Source organism: Carcharodon carcharias, chromosome 6 (genome assembly GCF_017639515.1).
Source record: "Carcharodon carcharias isolate sCarCar2 chromosome 6, sCarCar2.pri, whole genome shotgun sequence".
Lineage (NCBI taxonomy): Eukaryota > Metazoa > Chordata > Chondrichthyes > Lamniformes > Lamnidae > Carcharodon > Carcharodon carcharias.
Genome location: NC_054472.1, coordinates 110,419,185 through 110,433,148, shown reverse-complemented (window position 1 = coordinate 110,433,148; position 13,964 = coordinate 110,419,185). Strand labels below are relative to the sequence as shown.

General features: G+C 45.0%; 1 protein-coding gene across 8 annotated transcripts in view; it reads right to left on the bottom strand.

Annotated features, from left to right (window-relative positions):
• prkdc (protein kinase, DNA-activated, catalytic subunit) overlaps positions 1 to 13,964 on the bottom strand; it is a 243,012-nt gene that overhangs the window by 99,494 nt on the left and 129,554 nt on the right. For 7 of the 8 annotated variants that reach the window (XM_041189174.1, XM_041189177.1, XM_041189178.1 and 4 more), the window contains 4 exons: positions 13,527 to 13,678; positions 11,565 to 11,696; positions 8,009 to 8,114; positions 1,365 to 1,489 (listed from right to left, as the gene is read on the bottom strand). In XM_041189174.1, coding sequence (XP_041045108.1) covers positions 1,365 to 1,489; positions 8,009 to 8,114; positions 11,565 to 11,696; positions 13,527 to 13,678 — 515 coding nt within the window. The remainder of the gene's footprint in view (positions 1 to 1,364; positions 1,490 to 8,008; positions 8,115 to 11,564; positions 11,697 to 13,526; positions 13,679 to 13,964) is intronic. The other variant, XM_041189175.1, reaches the window with a different exon arrangement.

The window sequence follows — 13,964 nt, the reverse complement described above, 5'->3', positions numbered from 1 at the left end:
TCCATTTAAAATATTGATACTTTCATCAATCTTTGGCACTGTTTAGTTGGGAGATCCCTACTAATCCTGAAACAAACAACCCAGAAGTAGACCAATTTTACAAAAAAAAAATCTTCCAGTTCTTGACTGAACTCCAAAGAACAAGAGGAACATCGACTCCAAATACATAAAAACTGTAGAAGATTCTTGATAGGCAAGGGAGTGAAGTATTATCGGGAGTGGGTGGGAATATGGGGTTGAGGTTACAATCAGGTCAGCCACGATCTTATTGAATGGTGGAGCAGGCTCAAGGGGCTGAGTGGCCTAACTCCTGTTCCTAATTCATAAGTTCATATATAAGATCAAGCTGTTATTGCCAAGAAAGTAAGAATGAGGTAAGCCTATTTACCCCATCCAACTCTCGCCTCATACTAATCTGAGCATTTTTCATTAGTAATCTCTGGGATTCTGATGGACAAAGTACCTGAGCCCTGCATACCATCAATGCTGACCATGTGTAACCCTAATTCAGTGAGCACCAAATAGCATGCAGCAATCAACATCATAATGAGGCTTGATTTTAATGTGAGTTCTGCTAATGGACTAATGACTTAATAACAATTTTGCATCTTGCAATAGTTAGTTAATAGAAAATGTTCTGGGAGGTTATAGTCCATAGCTCATTGAATGTCTATGGTCAATCTAATGTTTAGCTGTGGCTCAGTTCACTCTTGCCTCCGAGTCAGAAGGCTGTGGGTTCATATCCCACTCCAGAGTCTTAAGCAAAACCGGGCTAAGGCTTCTAAATGAATGTGATTTTAGAGGGCTACACAAATTTCTAACTGTTCTGCAATTGTAAACAGCAATCTCAGTCAGAGAGGATTTGAGAATTGCTGGTTTAGTTAAGGATGCTGTTCAGAAATTGGACCTGAGACACATTTTGGTGAAGAAGGAGGCAGTTTAAAGGGAAATTTACTTTGCATTCTCCTGTGTTTTTACCTGGGAACACTTTATACTGACACTGGGACTCAGAAGTAGAATATTTCTTACTCACCTTTCAGTTTAATCCGCATAAAAGTTATCTAAATGTGAAAAGCAATAGAAACAAAATCTCTACCTTCCTTTAATATTCATTAACCCACCCACATCATACCAGAAACAGATTCAAAGGAAAAGGGGGCATGAAGCCAAAACATTTCAATTGGCCTAAATTAGTCCAAGAGGGCTCAGCTTAAAATCTGGTCAGGATTCAAATCTAATGATTCAATTTACAATTCAAATTCAACTGGCTGCAACAATTAAGTTGCTGCACTGGATCCTTTCAATTAGGATTTGTACTGTAAAGTTAAGTTTTTCAGGCTGCATTACAAATTTCAAACCATTACCTGTCAGCAAAAGGTGGGAAATGCTTCACAATCTTACTCAAACACACAATAAACTTGTCCTCCTTTGTGCTGTGAAGTTGCTGTAATTCCTTAACAACTAAATCATGAATCGCAACATCCAATTGCTGCAAAATAAGAATATGACTGTAATATTTAGCTCTGACAACATTATGTGAAACAGCTGGGCAAAGAAAATTACAGGAATTACATTATTTTTCTGGAATAATAAATAAAATGAAATTATTTTGCAGAAAAGGAACCATTTCAAAGCCATAATGTAAGATCAAAATACTGAGGGTGCTGAAAATTTTAAATAAAGATAGAAAATGCTGGAAATATTCAGCAGTTCTGGCAGCATCTATGAAGTGAGAAAACCAGATCGATAAACTTTCATCAGAATTTATTTAATGACTTAATGGTCATGCTCAGTGAGGATCATTGAAGAGCTTTGAGGCTACTGTTGAGTAATCTGATCTGCTTGGGTGGCTACTGAAGACAGGTTTTCCTTTAGCTTCTTTTGAACAGCTAATACTTCTGGATTATCAAGTGCTAATGGGTTTTGTGAATAGTATACAAACCATTGAGAGGGGTTACTATTGTTAGGATTACTATCTTTAGGACATTTTATTTAAAGTCAAACATAGACCTCAACAAAAACCTCACCATGGATGGATGGGAGAGAGTGGGAGTTAAAAAGTCTGTACTTTTATGGCGGCGTGTTTCAAGGTGTGCAAGTGTCTCACCCTGGAGATGCGGGACACTTATTTAACTCAGGTTCCCACAGTGCAACTGGGAGTCTGATTTAATTTTAAAAGTTGACGTGTAGGTTTCCCAGTGCTCAGAAAATTTAGCAATAAAACACAAGTAGGAACTCACAGCTCAAGAAGTTCAGTACTTTTTACAGCATTCCTTTAGGCAGGAGAAGTAGGAGTAGGAGTGCTTCTGTCCTGCTCATCCCCTCCTTTCCCAACCCAAGGAAGCCTTCAGTCTCCCCCCTGCCAATTGCAGCCTCTCTCTCGCCACCACTGCGATCGCCATCACTTTAGGGATGGGCAATAAATGCTGGTCTAGACAGCAATGCCCACATCCTATAAAGGAATAAAGGAAAATGCCTCAAGTTTCCTTTTTACAATTTGTTGTTGTTTTCCTAGCTTCACACACTTCCCTCTCCCCCCTGGAGCATAGCGTGAAGTAGCAGTTAAGGCACATTGTTGGGACGTAATAATGAAAAATTCACTCTGTATCTAGTTTGCAAGTGCTTAATATCAAAACAAGTTGCTATCAAAAAAATGAGCAACATACTACATGATTTAGTGCTGGGGAAATATTTATTATGGCAAATATAGAAACACAGGCTGGAATTTCCCTGCAGGCATCAGGACCCTGATGTTGGGTTCATATGGGCAGGATACGGAGCCCACACCTGCCAGCAGCTTGCTCAATGGCACAACTTCTATGAGGCAGCTCCGAGTTGATCATCTCCGTATTTGCCATCCAATTAAGGACTGGATTAAAGCCTTCAGCCACTCCCCAAACCCTGTGGGCCTTGCGGCCTCTGATGCAGCCATTTAATGCAGCCTGCAGAGGCCCACCAATATTCTGGCCCCGCACTTTGTGGCGGGTTGTATGACGGCAGGAAACTGCTGCTGCCTTTTGAAGTGGGGCCTTATTTCACCTATTTATCTGCACATCTCCGTGGAGTGGGCTGCCGACTTTGTTCCCAGCCTGCCCATAGGAAACGCCCCTGGAGGCAGTAAGACATCGGGGACCTTTCCTGACACATCTCCGAAGTATAATTTGAGGCTTTATCAATGCTAGATGCAAGAAAACTAATTCAGCAAGTGTAAGTGTGTCAAAATGTCTCTCCAATCTCCATTATTACTGTGAGGAATGAATGTAAATCAATGAATATTTAGTTTCATATAAAACTATTTTACATATGTAATAACACTGTTGAATAGTTGAAACATCATGAGCAGAATTTTATCCCTGGCGTGCGGGATCAGCCAGGGCAGTCGGGAAGCCAACCGCTGCACGCGATCGGCAGCGCAATGCGATTTTACGCAGGTGGACCAATTAAGGCCCACCCAGTGTGATACGCGGTCTGGAATGTGTGCGAAGGGGCAGGCGGGGGCACGAGGTCCGCCGGATCCAAGGCCGATTCAAATGTGGCCTCGGCAGCCCCTGGAAGGCTGCCACCGAAGGACGTGGAAGTGAGGCGAATAGAAACTGTAGCGGGTGGACACAGCAGGCGAGAGGGCAGTTGGCCCCATGGTTTTCCAACAAGTGCCTTGTGGCCCTCCTGGAGGTGGCGGCAGCCAGGAGAGAAACCCTTGTTCCCAGGGTGGAGGAAGCCCCCCTCCCTACCTCCACCACCATCCCCATCTCACCAAAAAAGCCTGGCAGGAGATGGCATCCAGGGTCAGCAGCCACGACGTGGTGAGATGCACATGGGTGCAGTGCCGGAATGATCTCCTGCGGTCAGGAAGGGTGAGTACCATGCTGACATGGGTCACTTTGCAGAACAGTTAGAAGCTGCCCATCCCCCACATGGACCTCAGAGGTGTTAGAGTGTGAATGCCAAATGTCAATGAGGCAGAAGCTGGCCAAAGGGGTGAGCCCCAGCTGCTTGAGCTGAGGCCTTGCGGCTCCAGGGTCATAAGCCCTGTGAAGTGTTCCTCAGGTGGGATTGGCCAGGTTGCAATGGCACTGCAGGTAGAGAGTGGACTAATCAATGCTCCTCTATCCTTTGAGAAAGCATCCTATAACAATGCAGAGAGGTCGTGGACTGGCGGGGGACCCTCACACCTCCTCATCCTCACGCTATACGAGCAGGAGGCCCTGGAACTGGAGAGGCGACATGCACCTCGGTCAAGTGGCTGTGGTGAGGTTGGGGTGCCAGAGGGAGGTAAGAGTGCAGTGCCCTTGAGGTGCGAATGTTGGTTATTGCTACCATGTGCACTTGCGATGCCATAGTATACAAGGCTACGGGCCTAGTGCTGGAAAATGGGATTAGAATAGTTAGGTACTTGTTTGACTGGCGTAGACTCGATGGGCCGAAGGGCCTTGTTCTGTGCAGTAGACCTCTGACTTTATTCGTGTTGTCTCTATATCGACGTGAGCCGGGAACCTGGAATCCCCATTGATAATCGAAAGATGAGGGCGCCATGTCTCATCAGGGTGCTAGGCACGCACAGTGACAGTTTCATGACTTAAACTAATGATATGTCCTTCTTCTCCCTTTTAGGCTCATCAGCAATTCATTATGAGGAGCCTGAAGGCCCACCCAACCCAAGGACCATCATGCTCACCACGCACCTGTGTCACACCCTCTCTGTCAAGCAGGTAGCAGCACTCGCTTGAGGTGCAGGTGGAGGCAGAGAGTGCCCAGAGCGTCAGCAGTCGGAGGACTGCTGGGGACCAGGACAATGCTCAGTCGATGGCTAATGATAGGCCTCTGGAGTCCATGAGGCAGCAGATGCTGGATGTCCAACAGGGTGTGCGGGAGGATCTGGCGGAGATACATGACAGATTGCGTGCTGTGGTGTCCGCAGTGGAGTCCATGCAGAGCATAAGCACTGCGTTGACCCTCATGGCCGAGCGCAATGCCACCTCCATGGAAACAGTGGCAACTCTCATGAAGAGGCTCCTCCAGGGATTCATGGGGATGCACTCAGACCTGCAAACCCTCACACTGGAAATAATCTCAGCTGGTCATTGTCAGTGTGGGAGATGGATTGGGTATCCCAGCTAGGTGCCTATCCATCAATGGTGAGCAGGGAGGTCCAAAGCAACTTCGTTGGCGCAAGAGCTGCCTGTCGTCTCTGTAGGCTCTTCTCAGGGCGCTCCGGATGATGGCAGCAGCTCCTTTGCCCATCTGCCAGTGACAGTGGCATCTGATGAGGCTGCGGCGACTGAGGAGATACTAGCCATGGCACTGGCCGCTCCCTCCCAGGCAGGGCCAACACAGGCTCCACAGACCATAGGACGCTCACCAAAGTCATCAAGGCCAATAAGACAGCAGAGTGAGCAGACTGTCTCCAATGCCGCTGCCAACGCGGGGGGAGCACCTAGACATAGCACCTACAAGCAAAAAGTTAAAGCACCTTAAGCACAATGCGGGCTTATCACAGGTGACATTTGGTTCTCCCATTTTTCTTTAAAATGATGTGATGGAAATCACTAGTTCATGTTAATTTCTGCAACGTTTAACATTCACAAGTAAATGAGATGTTATTTTGTGCAACTGGCCTCTTATGCTACATTTGTTCTTTAGGTGCAGGGTAGACCATGATGTTATGATGGACTTGTGTTTCCTGAAACTTTATTGCAAAGGCAAAAGTTTATGTTGTTGACCAAGGAACTGGTCCCGTCAGGGATCGAGTATCGAGCCTGCAGCCCTGGCATGTGGTGGTGGTTCTTATTTGGTAGGCTAACCGAAGGAGTGTAAGATCAAAGCATTCCAGGTGTCCCTGCCTCTCTGTAGGTTACCCAGGTCTGCGTCTATGCCCTCAGCATTCTCCTGACTGTGCTTGTCCTTACTACTGAACTCATCGTCTGCTGGCAGAATAGCTGTGTCAATGTCATCTTCCTCCACTGCATCCCCCCCTTCCAGCACCAGATTGTGGAGAGCGCAGCATGCAATCGTTATCAGCGACACACTATCGGGGGGGTGGGGGGGGCGGTATTGGAGTGCGCTCCCTGAATGGTCCAGGCATCGGAAACGCATCTTGAGAAGACCGATGGTTCTCTCTACCACTGCCCTTGTGGAGGCATGGCTCCTGTTGTACTGCTTCTCGGCCTCTGTTCTCGGGTGGCAGAGAGGTGTCATGAGCCACCTCTTCAACAGATAGCCCTTGTCACCCACCAACCATCCATCCAGTCAGTCTGGTGCACTGAAGAGTCTCGGCACCTGGGAGTATCTGAGGATGTAAGTGTCATGGGAGCTGCCAGGGTACCTTGTACACACTTGCAGAATCTGCATCCTGTGATCACACACTATGTGCATATTCATGAAGTGGAATCCCTTCCCGTTGACAAAGGCTCCCGGCTTACCTGGTGGTGTCTTGGTGGCCACGTGTGCAATCAATTGCACCCTGGACATTGGGGAAGCCAGCAATCACTGCAAAGCTTCTGGCTCGCTCAGCCTGGCTGGTCTCGCCCATATGGTAACGAATGAAAGTCAATGCACGCCTGAACAGAGTGTCTATCACCGGTTTGAAGCAACTGTGGACAGCTGATTGAGAGACCCCACAAAGATCCCCTACTGGCCCCTAGAAAGAGCTGGAGGCATAGAAGTTAAGGGCCACCGTGACCTTCAATGCCACTGACATGGGGTGTCCATCCACACAGTAGGAACTCATCTCAGGGCGGATCCTCTGACAGATGAAGGTCACTGTCTCCCTTGAGAGACAGAGCCTCCGTTGGCATTGTACCTCAGACATATCGAGGTAGATGCATCACCGCCTGTAAACCCTGGCAGCAGGACATTGGCGTCCTCTGCAGCCCCTTCTACCTTGGACTTCCTGTTGGATCTATGCCCCTTGTGCCTGCACCTCTCCTCCCACAGGTCGCTCCACTGGAAGCTGAATAGGGGCACCTGGCCTCCTCCTCCTTCTGGCCCTCTCTTCCTCCTCAGAAGCAGTGCCTCCAGCAGAGACCACAATCCCCATTACCAGCATAAGGCTAGGCTGTCTGATACCTGGAAGACCCGACATAATGTGAATCCTCCAGGGTCCTGGAAAACAACAGTTGAGTCCTGAAATGAAGCCTCTAAAGTATCCGAATGCAGCCCTGAAGTGAAATGAAGCTGTCCTGTTCACAGTTGCAACCAGCAGCAAGTGATATACTGCACTCCTCACTAATTCCTTTGACAAGGCCACTGACCCCTCTTATCCCACACGTGAATGAGGTTTTACAAATTGTGGCCTGCCCGTGCAACAGCCTAAAAATTGCATGGGCTACATAGAGTTGGAGACAGTGTCTCAAGGGCTTTATCTGGCCACTTAATAATGGCGGGCACGCCTCCATCTCCACCACACACCCGCCTAGCGAAATATCGCTAGAGTGCACGTTGACATTGGCACACTCGGCTGACACCAATGTGCTTTATTTAACGCTCAGGCAGGTCAGGCTCGTGCCCGCCTGCCAAGCTAAACCATTCTGCCCCATGGGTGATACACTAGATATTGGCTGCCGCCAACAGTTCCTCAAACAGTGACGTTAAGATTTACCTCCATCACTGCAGGATAAGAGGCCAGGTTAAAAACTTCAAAGAAAAATCATATTGCTCCAATCTTGTGCACTATTGTTGTCAATAGAAAAACAATACTGGCAGACATATGAAAAAGGCCTCTCACCATCCTCTCACTGAGAGGAATGATGTCTGGTATAGGATACTAAAGAGGGAAAATCATAAATTTCTTAAATGAAGAAAAGAAAAATGTATGTTCAATAACAATTGTATCCACATCTGCTGCGCCACAGCTCACACATCCCAACCCCAGCACCCCCCCAACCCCGCACTCCCCCGTATAAGAGATGCAAGGCACAAAGACAAAGACATTGTACACTGAAAAAACTGCCAATGAAAGATTCACCAAAAACATGAAGTTGTACTAGTTATTTAAACATATGGTGCTCACTTCTTCTGCTAAATATTGCAGGACAAGCCCAAGGACCTCTGCAGCAGCTGCATACACCTCTTTATATCGTGTTAAGGAAATGTTATGCACCAATCTCTGAAAGTACCTGACAGAAGAAAAACATACATTAGAACAATCTACTAATATAAGTTTTAAATGATTAAATATAATTGGCTGTCATCCAATAGAATACAAAATCTAGAATAAAGAAAATACTATACAGATATACTATTGTTATAATCCCCAGCTGAGGTTACAAATGGACAAGCCTGATCCCAGGGTGGAATCCAGCTTGATAGATCCTAACTTTTGTTTGTTTAGATACGTGGAGAAGGGCTAACGAACAGAGTCACTGGAGTCAGCTAATAAACTTTTAACAAAAGCATAAAACATTTATTAAACAAGAAAAGATGAACTACATTATAATACTCCTTCACTCACAACTATACCTTTACAGATTTGTAGATTTCGAAGGATAATACAAGTTACAAAAGGATAATAAAAGTTACAAAAGCTATTTTATACTCTCATGTTCACAGTAAGAACACCATCCATATAAACCAATAGACAACCTGTAGTCAGACACCACACACTCTGAAACCAAGTGACTGATGCCACCCCAGACATGGAATGGATCTCTCATCAACTCCCGCAGTTGCTTGTCACATCATGAACCACCAGTCTCACTGCACTCTGCCTTTCACACGAGGGTTCCAATCTACTCTCTCCAAGACCACGCCTTCAAATTTCCTCCCAAACCTACAATTTCTCTGAGATGCCTTCTACAAGGGTTTATCTCCAGGGTTTCGAACTCTCCTTCCAATATTCCTCTCCCCTGGGTCACCACATGCATTCAAGCTTTCTTCCATGCACTCTCACCAACTCAGCTGTCAACAATGCACCACTGCTTCACATGCCCATAGCAAAGCATTACAAACCGTCAGTTGCCTCTTTGGACCTTCTGACTTCCCATAAGTCTTTATATCACTTTGACTCAGCTTCCTGCAGCTTGGAGCTTTAAGCTTGAAGCCTTTCTCTGCTCCTCACTCTCAACTTCACTTAACAGGATCTTTTCCAGCTTCCTGTCCTTCCTCTGACAAGAAGGTCTGCTTAGGGCTTTCTCCCGTTCCACTCCCCTGGGTTCTTGAGGACTTTCGTCTTTAGCTTGGGACTGGCTATCTGTCCCCTTTGTCCCAGTCTTTCCTTGGCAGTTTTCAACCAACTTTAGCTTGGGACTGGCTATCTAAGCTTTCTAGGCTGCTTCTGCCTGGCTCTGTCTTTAAAACTGAACTTAAAAACAGCTGTTTCAAGTATCTGCTGTGTGTTTGTCTGTGGGAGGGGCCTGCCTCCCTGGACCCCTGCTGCTAGGCAACAGCCCTGTTTTTTCTACTCATGTTTCCTTCATTTCTCTTACAGTCGTAAACTCTCATGAGAAATGCACATTTTAAAGTGAAACTAAAACTCAACGTTTTCTCAACACAGATACAGAAATACAAATCAAACTTAAACATGAAAGCTAAAACTTATTCCTAACACCCACAAATACCAATATAACTTACTTAAACTATCTCCATTTCTTAACACGATTTGCAGATCAACTAAAACATTTTTCTTTCATTTTCTAAACGTTTGCCAAACATAGCAACCTTTACTTGTGTTTTGGTTAAAAAAGTGAAGCACATGACTATGCTAAAAAAAATGCTTTGTACAAACTTGGAGTCTTCATTGAGCCCCTTTATGCCAAATGTGTACATATGAACAGCTGTTAAACTATGCCCACCACCCAAGCCAGAGTAACCCACATACAAAGACTCTTCACTGTCTGTTCAGATGAACTAAACTGTGGAGAATATTAGGGGTTATTGTAACCAAACTCAGTGGGAGGATGCGAGGTTACTCCCTTCAATGGAGACTAAAATTGGGCAAGGTATAATGCAGGTAGCTCACCCGAACCTGCCCATTTTCTGCCTGGCAGATTACGTTACTATTATTCTTGCTGATTTTGGAAGGCACTTAGAGAAACAACACAGGCAGTTTGCAGCGAGTCAGGAGACTGGGAGCAATGGTTCAGGTACAAGTACTGACTGAGCTGGTTGAGGCCTGAAGGACATATCTGTTAGACTGGACAGAACCAAGAGGGTAAAATCTACTTGACCTCATCCTCACCAATTTAGCTGTCTCAGATATATCTACCCATGACAGTGCTGGTAAGAGCAGCAACCACAACATCTTTGTGGAAAGAAAGTCCTATCTTCACACTGAGAATATTGTCTATCATGTTGTTTGGCACTACCACCATGCAAAATGGGATAGATTCAGAACAGAGCTAACAGCTCAAAACTGAGCACCCATAAGGTGCTGTGGCTCATCAGCAGCAACATAATTGTATTGAATTAATCTGTAACTGCTTGGTCTGGCATATCCCTCATTCTACCATTACCATCAAGCCAGGGCATCAATCCTGGTTTAAAGGTGAGTGCAGGAGAGCATGTCAAGAGCAACACAAAACTATTCTAAAACTGAGATGGTGCAGCTTTAACACAGGACTACATGCATGCTAGAAAGCAGAAGCAGCATGCTATAGACAATATAAGCAATCCCACAATCAGCAAGTGGATCAGTTCAAAGCTCTGTAGTCCTGCCACATCCAGTCATGAACGGTGGTGGACAATTTAACAACTATTGGGAGGAGGAAGCTCAAAAGACATGCACATTCCCAATGATGGAGGAGCCCAGCATGTCAGTGCAAAAAACAGGCTGAAGTGCTTGCAATCATCCTCAGCCAGAAATGCCAACTGAATGATTTATCTCGGCCTCCTCTTGCTGTTCCCACCATCACAGATGCTAATCTTCAGACAATTCGATTCGCTCTATATGATGTCAAGAAATGGCTGAAGGACTGGATACAGCCAAGGCATTGGGTCCTGAAAATCTTCCTGGCTGTACTGGAGACTTGTGCTCTAGAAATAGCTGCAGCCCTGGCACTGTTCCAGTACAGCTGCAACACTGGAATATACCCAAAAATATGGAAAATTGTCCAGGCGTGTCTTCTATACAACAAAAAAGGGCAAATTCAATCTCAGTCAGGGGAACAATTTCAGGCCCCAAGTATCTGAAGCATATTAAAACATATTGATTTTATTTTAATCATAAATCCTTCTCATTCTTCCTATAGCTGTCTGTTCTATTGAGTGTGACATCAAAAGTAGCTGTACGCCAACAAGTCTAATGGGTGGTTGATGTGCTATTTGGAGAACACAAAAGGATTATGGATGTTCAAACCAAACAGTTTCTTAATTTAATACAAAGCAAATGATGCTGTAGGATTGAAACTTTACTCAATATGTGACACGCAGTGTTGTCTCTTTATAAACATGGGTTTACAATGCATACACTAAAGGCATCATGGCACAGAATTTCATTACTAAGCAATGTTTTATTCTGTTTGGATTACAATATTAAATTCATGAAAATTAGCCAGGTAGTTTGAACAGATTTATAGTTTCAGAATCCCGAAATCTTTCCTGCTAATATTAGTAAGTAATTCTCATCTTACCTTTCACCGTCAATTGCACATTTAGGATCATATGGAGGCAAATTATTGGCAAGGACAATCCCAAGCAACTGGATGCCCACAGAGTTGTCTTTGGTATTCGGATCCCTTCCAGCAAATCGCTCAAAGATCAAGCTGTACAATTTACAACAACATTTTCAAATGTTAAGCTAAAAAATACACCACCAAAGACTTTTCACAACATAATCTAACACCAGGTGCTACAGTATTGTACATTGTAGAAAGCAACATTTTTTTCCTATTTCTGCTATTTTATCCTGTTAAGTTTTATATGAGCATGTTGCCAGGAATGGAGAGTTTTAGCTTTGAGTACAAGTTGGGATTGTTTTCTTTGGAACAGAGGCGGCTGAGGGCAGAATTAACTGAGATGTATACAAGTGCCAGGCAATGACCATCTCCAACAAGACAGAATCAAACCATCGCCCTTGACATTCAATGGTTTTACCACTGCTGAATCCCCTACGATCAACATCCTAGGGATTACCATTGACCAGAAACTAAACTGAACGAACATATAAATACTGTGGCTACAAGAGTAGGTCAGAGGCTAGAAATCCTGCGGCGAGTAACTCACCTCCTATCTCCCCCAAAGCCTGTCTACAATCTAAAAGGCAGGAATGCGTGATGGAATAGTCTCCGCTTGCCTGGATGAGTGCAGCTCCAACAACACTCAAGAACCTCAACACCATCCAGAACAAAGCAGCACGGTTGATTGGCACCCCATCCACAAACATTCACTCCCTCCACCACCAAAACACGGTAGCAGCAGCACGCACCGTCTACAAGATGCACTGCACAAACTCACCAAAGTTCCTTCGACAGACCTTCCAAATCCATGACTGCTACCATCTAGAAGGACAAGGGCAGCAGATATGTGGCAAGTTCCCCTTCAAGCTACTCAGCATCCTGACTTGGAAAGATATCACCGTTCCTTCAATGTCCTGAGTCAAAACCCTGGAATTCCCTCCCTAACAACATTGTGCGTGTACCTACATCACAGGGACTGCAGCAGTTCAAGGTGGCAGTTCACCACCATCTTCTCAAGGGCAATTAGGGATGAGCAATAAATGCTGGTGTGGGCAGTGATGCCCACATCCCGCAAATGAATAAAAAAAGAGCCGTGATACTGTGAATCAGAAGGATGTGCTTCCATTAGCCGATAGGTCAATAACTAGGGGGGGATAGATTTAAACTAGCTGGCAGGAAGATTAGAAGGGAATCTAGGAGAAACTTTTCATCATGAGTGTGATGGGGGATCGGGAATTCTCTGCCGGAAAAGGTGGAAACCCACATCGCGCTTAAAAAAAACACTTGGGTATATACTTGAGATGGTGTAACCTAGCGGGTTAAAGACCAAGAATTGGAAAGAGAGAATGGAGTCCCTTTGTACCACAAATTTTCTATGCTTCTTGTCTATAAATGAGGTGTCAGCCGTAGCTCGGTACAGCACTATTGCTTCTGAGTCGGCAGGTCAACGTGTTCAAGTCCCAGTCGAGTGACTTGTGGATAAAATCTAGTTTGACCCGCGAGTGCAGCAGTGAGTGCTGCACTCTTTCAGGTGCTGCCTTTCAGATGGAATGTTAATCCATGGCTGTCCTCTCAGGTTGGCATGATTTTCAAAGAAGTGAAAGGGAGTTATTCCTGGTGCCCTGACAAAAAAAAAGATTCTGGTCATTATCATATTACTGTTTATGGGACCTTGCTGTGTGAAAATATCACTTTTCCTACATTAATGGCTATAAAGTCATTTGGAACACCTTGACACTGTAAAAGGCTCTACATAAATGTTAGATTTTGTTTTAGCTTCTGACTGAAACCATTTTCTCCAAAAACTTCTGCACCTGCTTTATTATAGCCTAATATCCAGGAAGCATCACACCACTTGGATTTGGTGCAGGTAAAAGTAATGCCAATGGGCAATCTGATGCAAAACCCACTGCTCACCTGTAAGGGATAGACAGACAATCCTTCCAGCATTCAACTACTGTCTTAATGATTTCCAGGTTGTGCCTGAACACTGCCCTCTTCTCGTGAAAGGAATTCTTCATTAGGAACTCCAAGAGGCGATTCGCCAGGATCTCATTCTTCAGATTTCCCTAACAACAATAATCAAGAATTAACATAACTTAATCTGAGGCCGTACTTCTCATCATCAGAGCATACAGCACAGGAGGCCATTTAGTCCATTGCGCTGGTGCCAGCTCTTTGGAAGAACCATCCAATGAGTCCTGCTCCCCTGCTCATTTCCCATAGCTCTGCATTTCTTTCCTTTTCAAACATATACAAACAATTATATTTTTGAAAGTTACTACTGAATCTGTTTCTACCACCCTTTGAGATAGTGCATTCCAGGTCACAACTCACTGTAAAGTAACTGCTCAT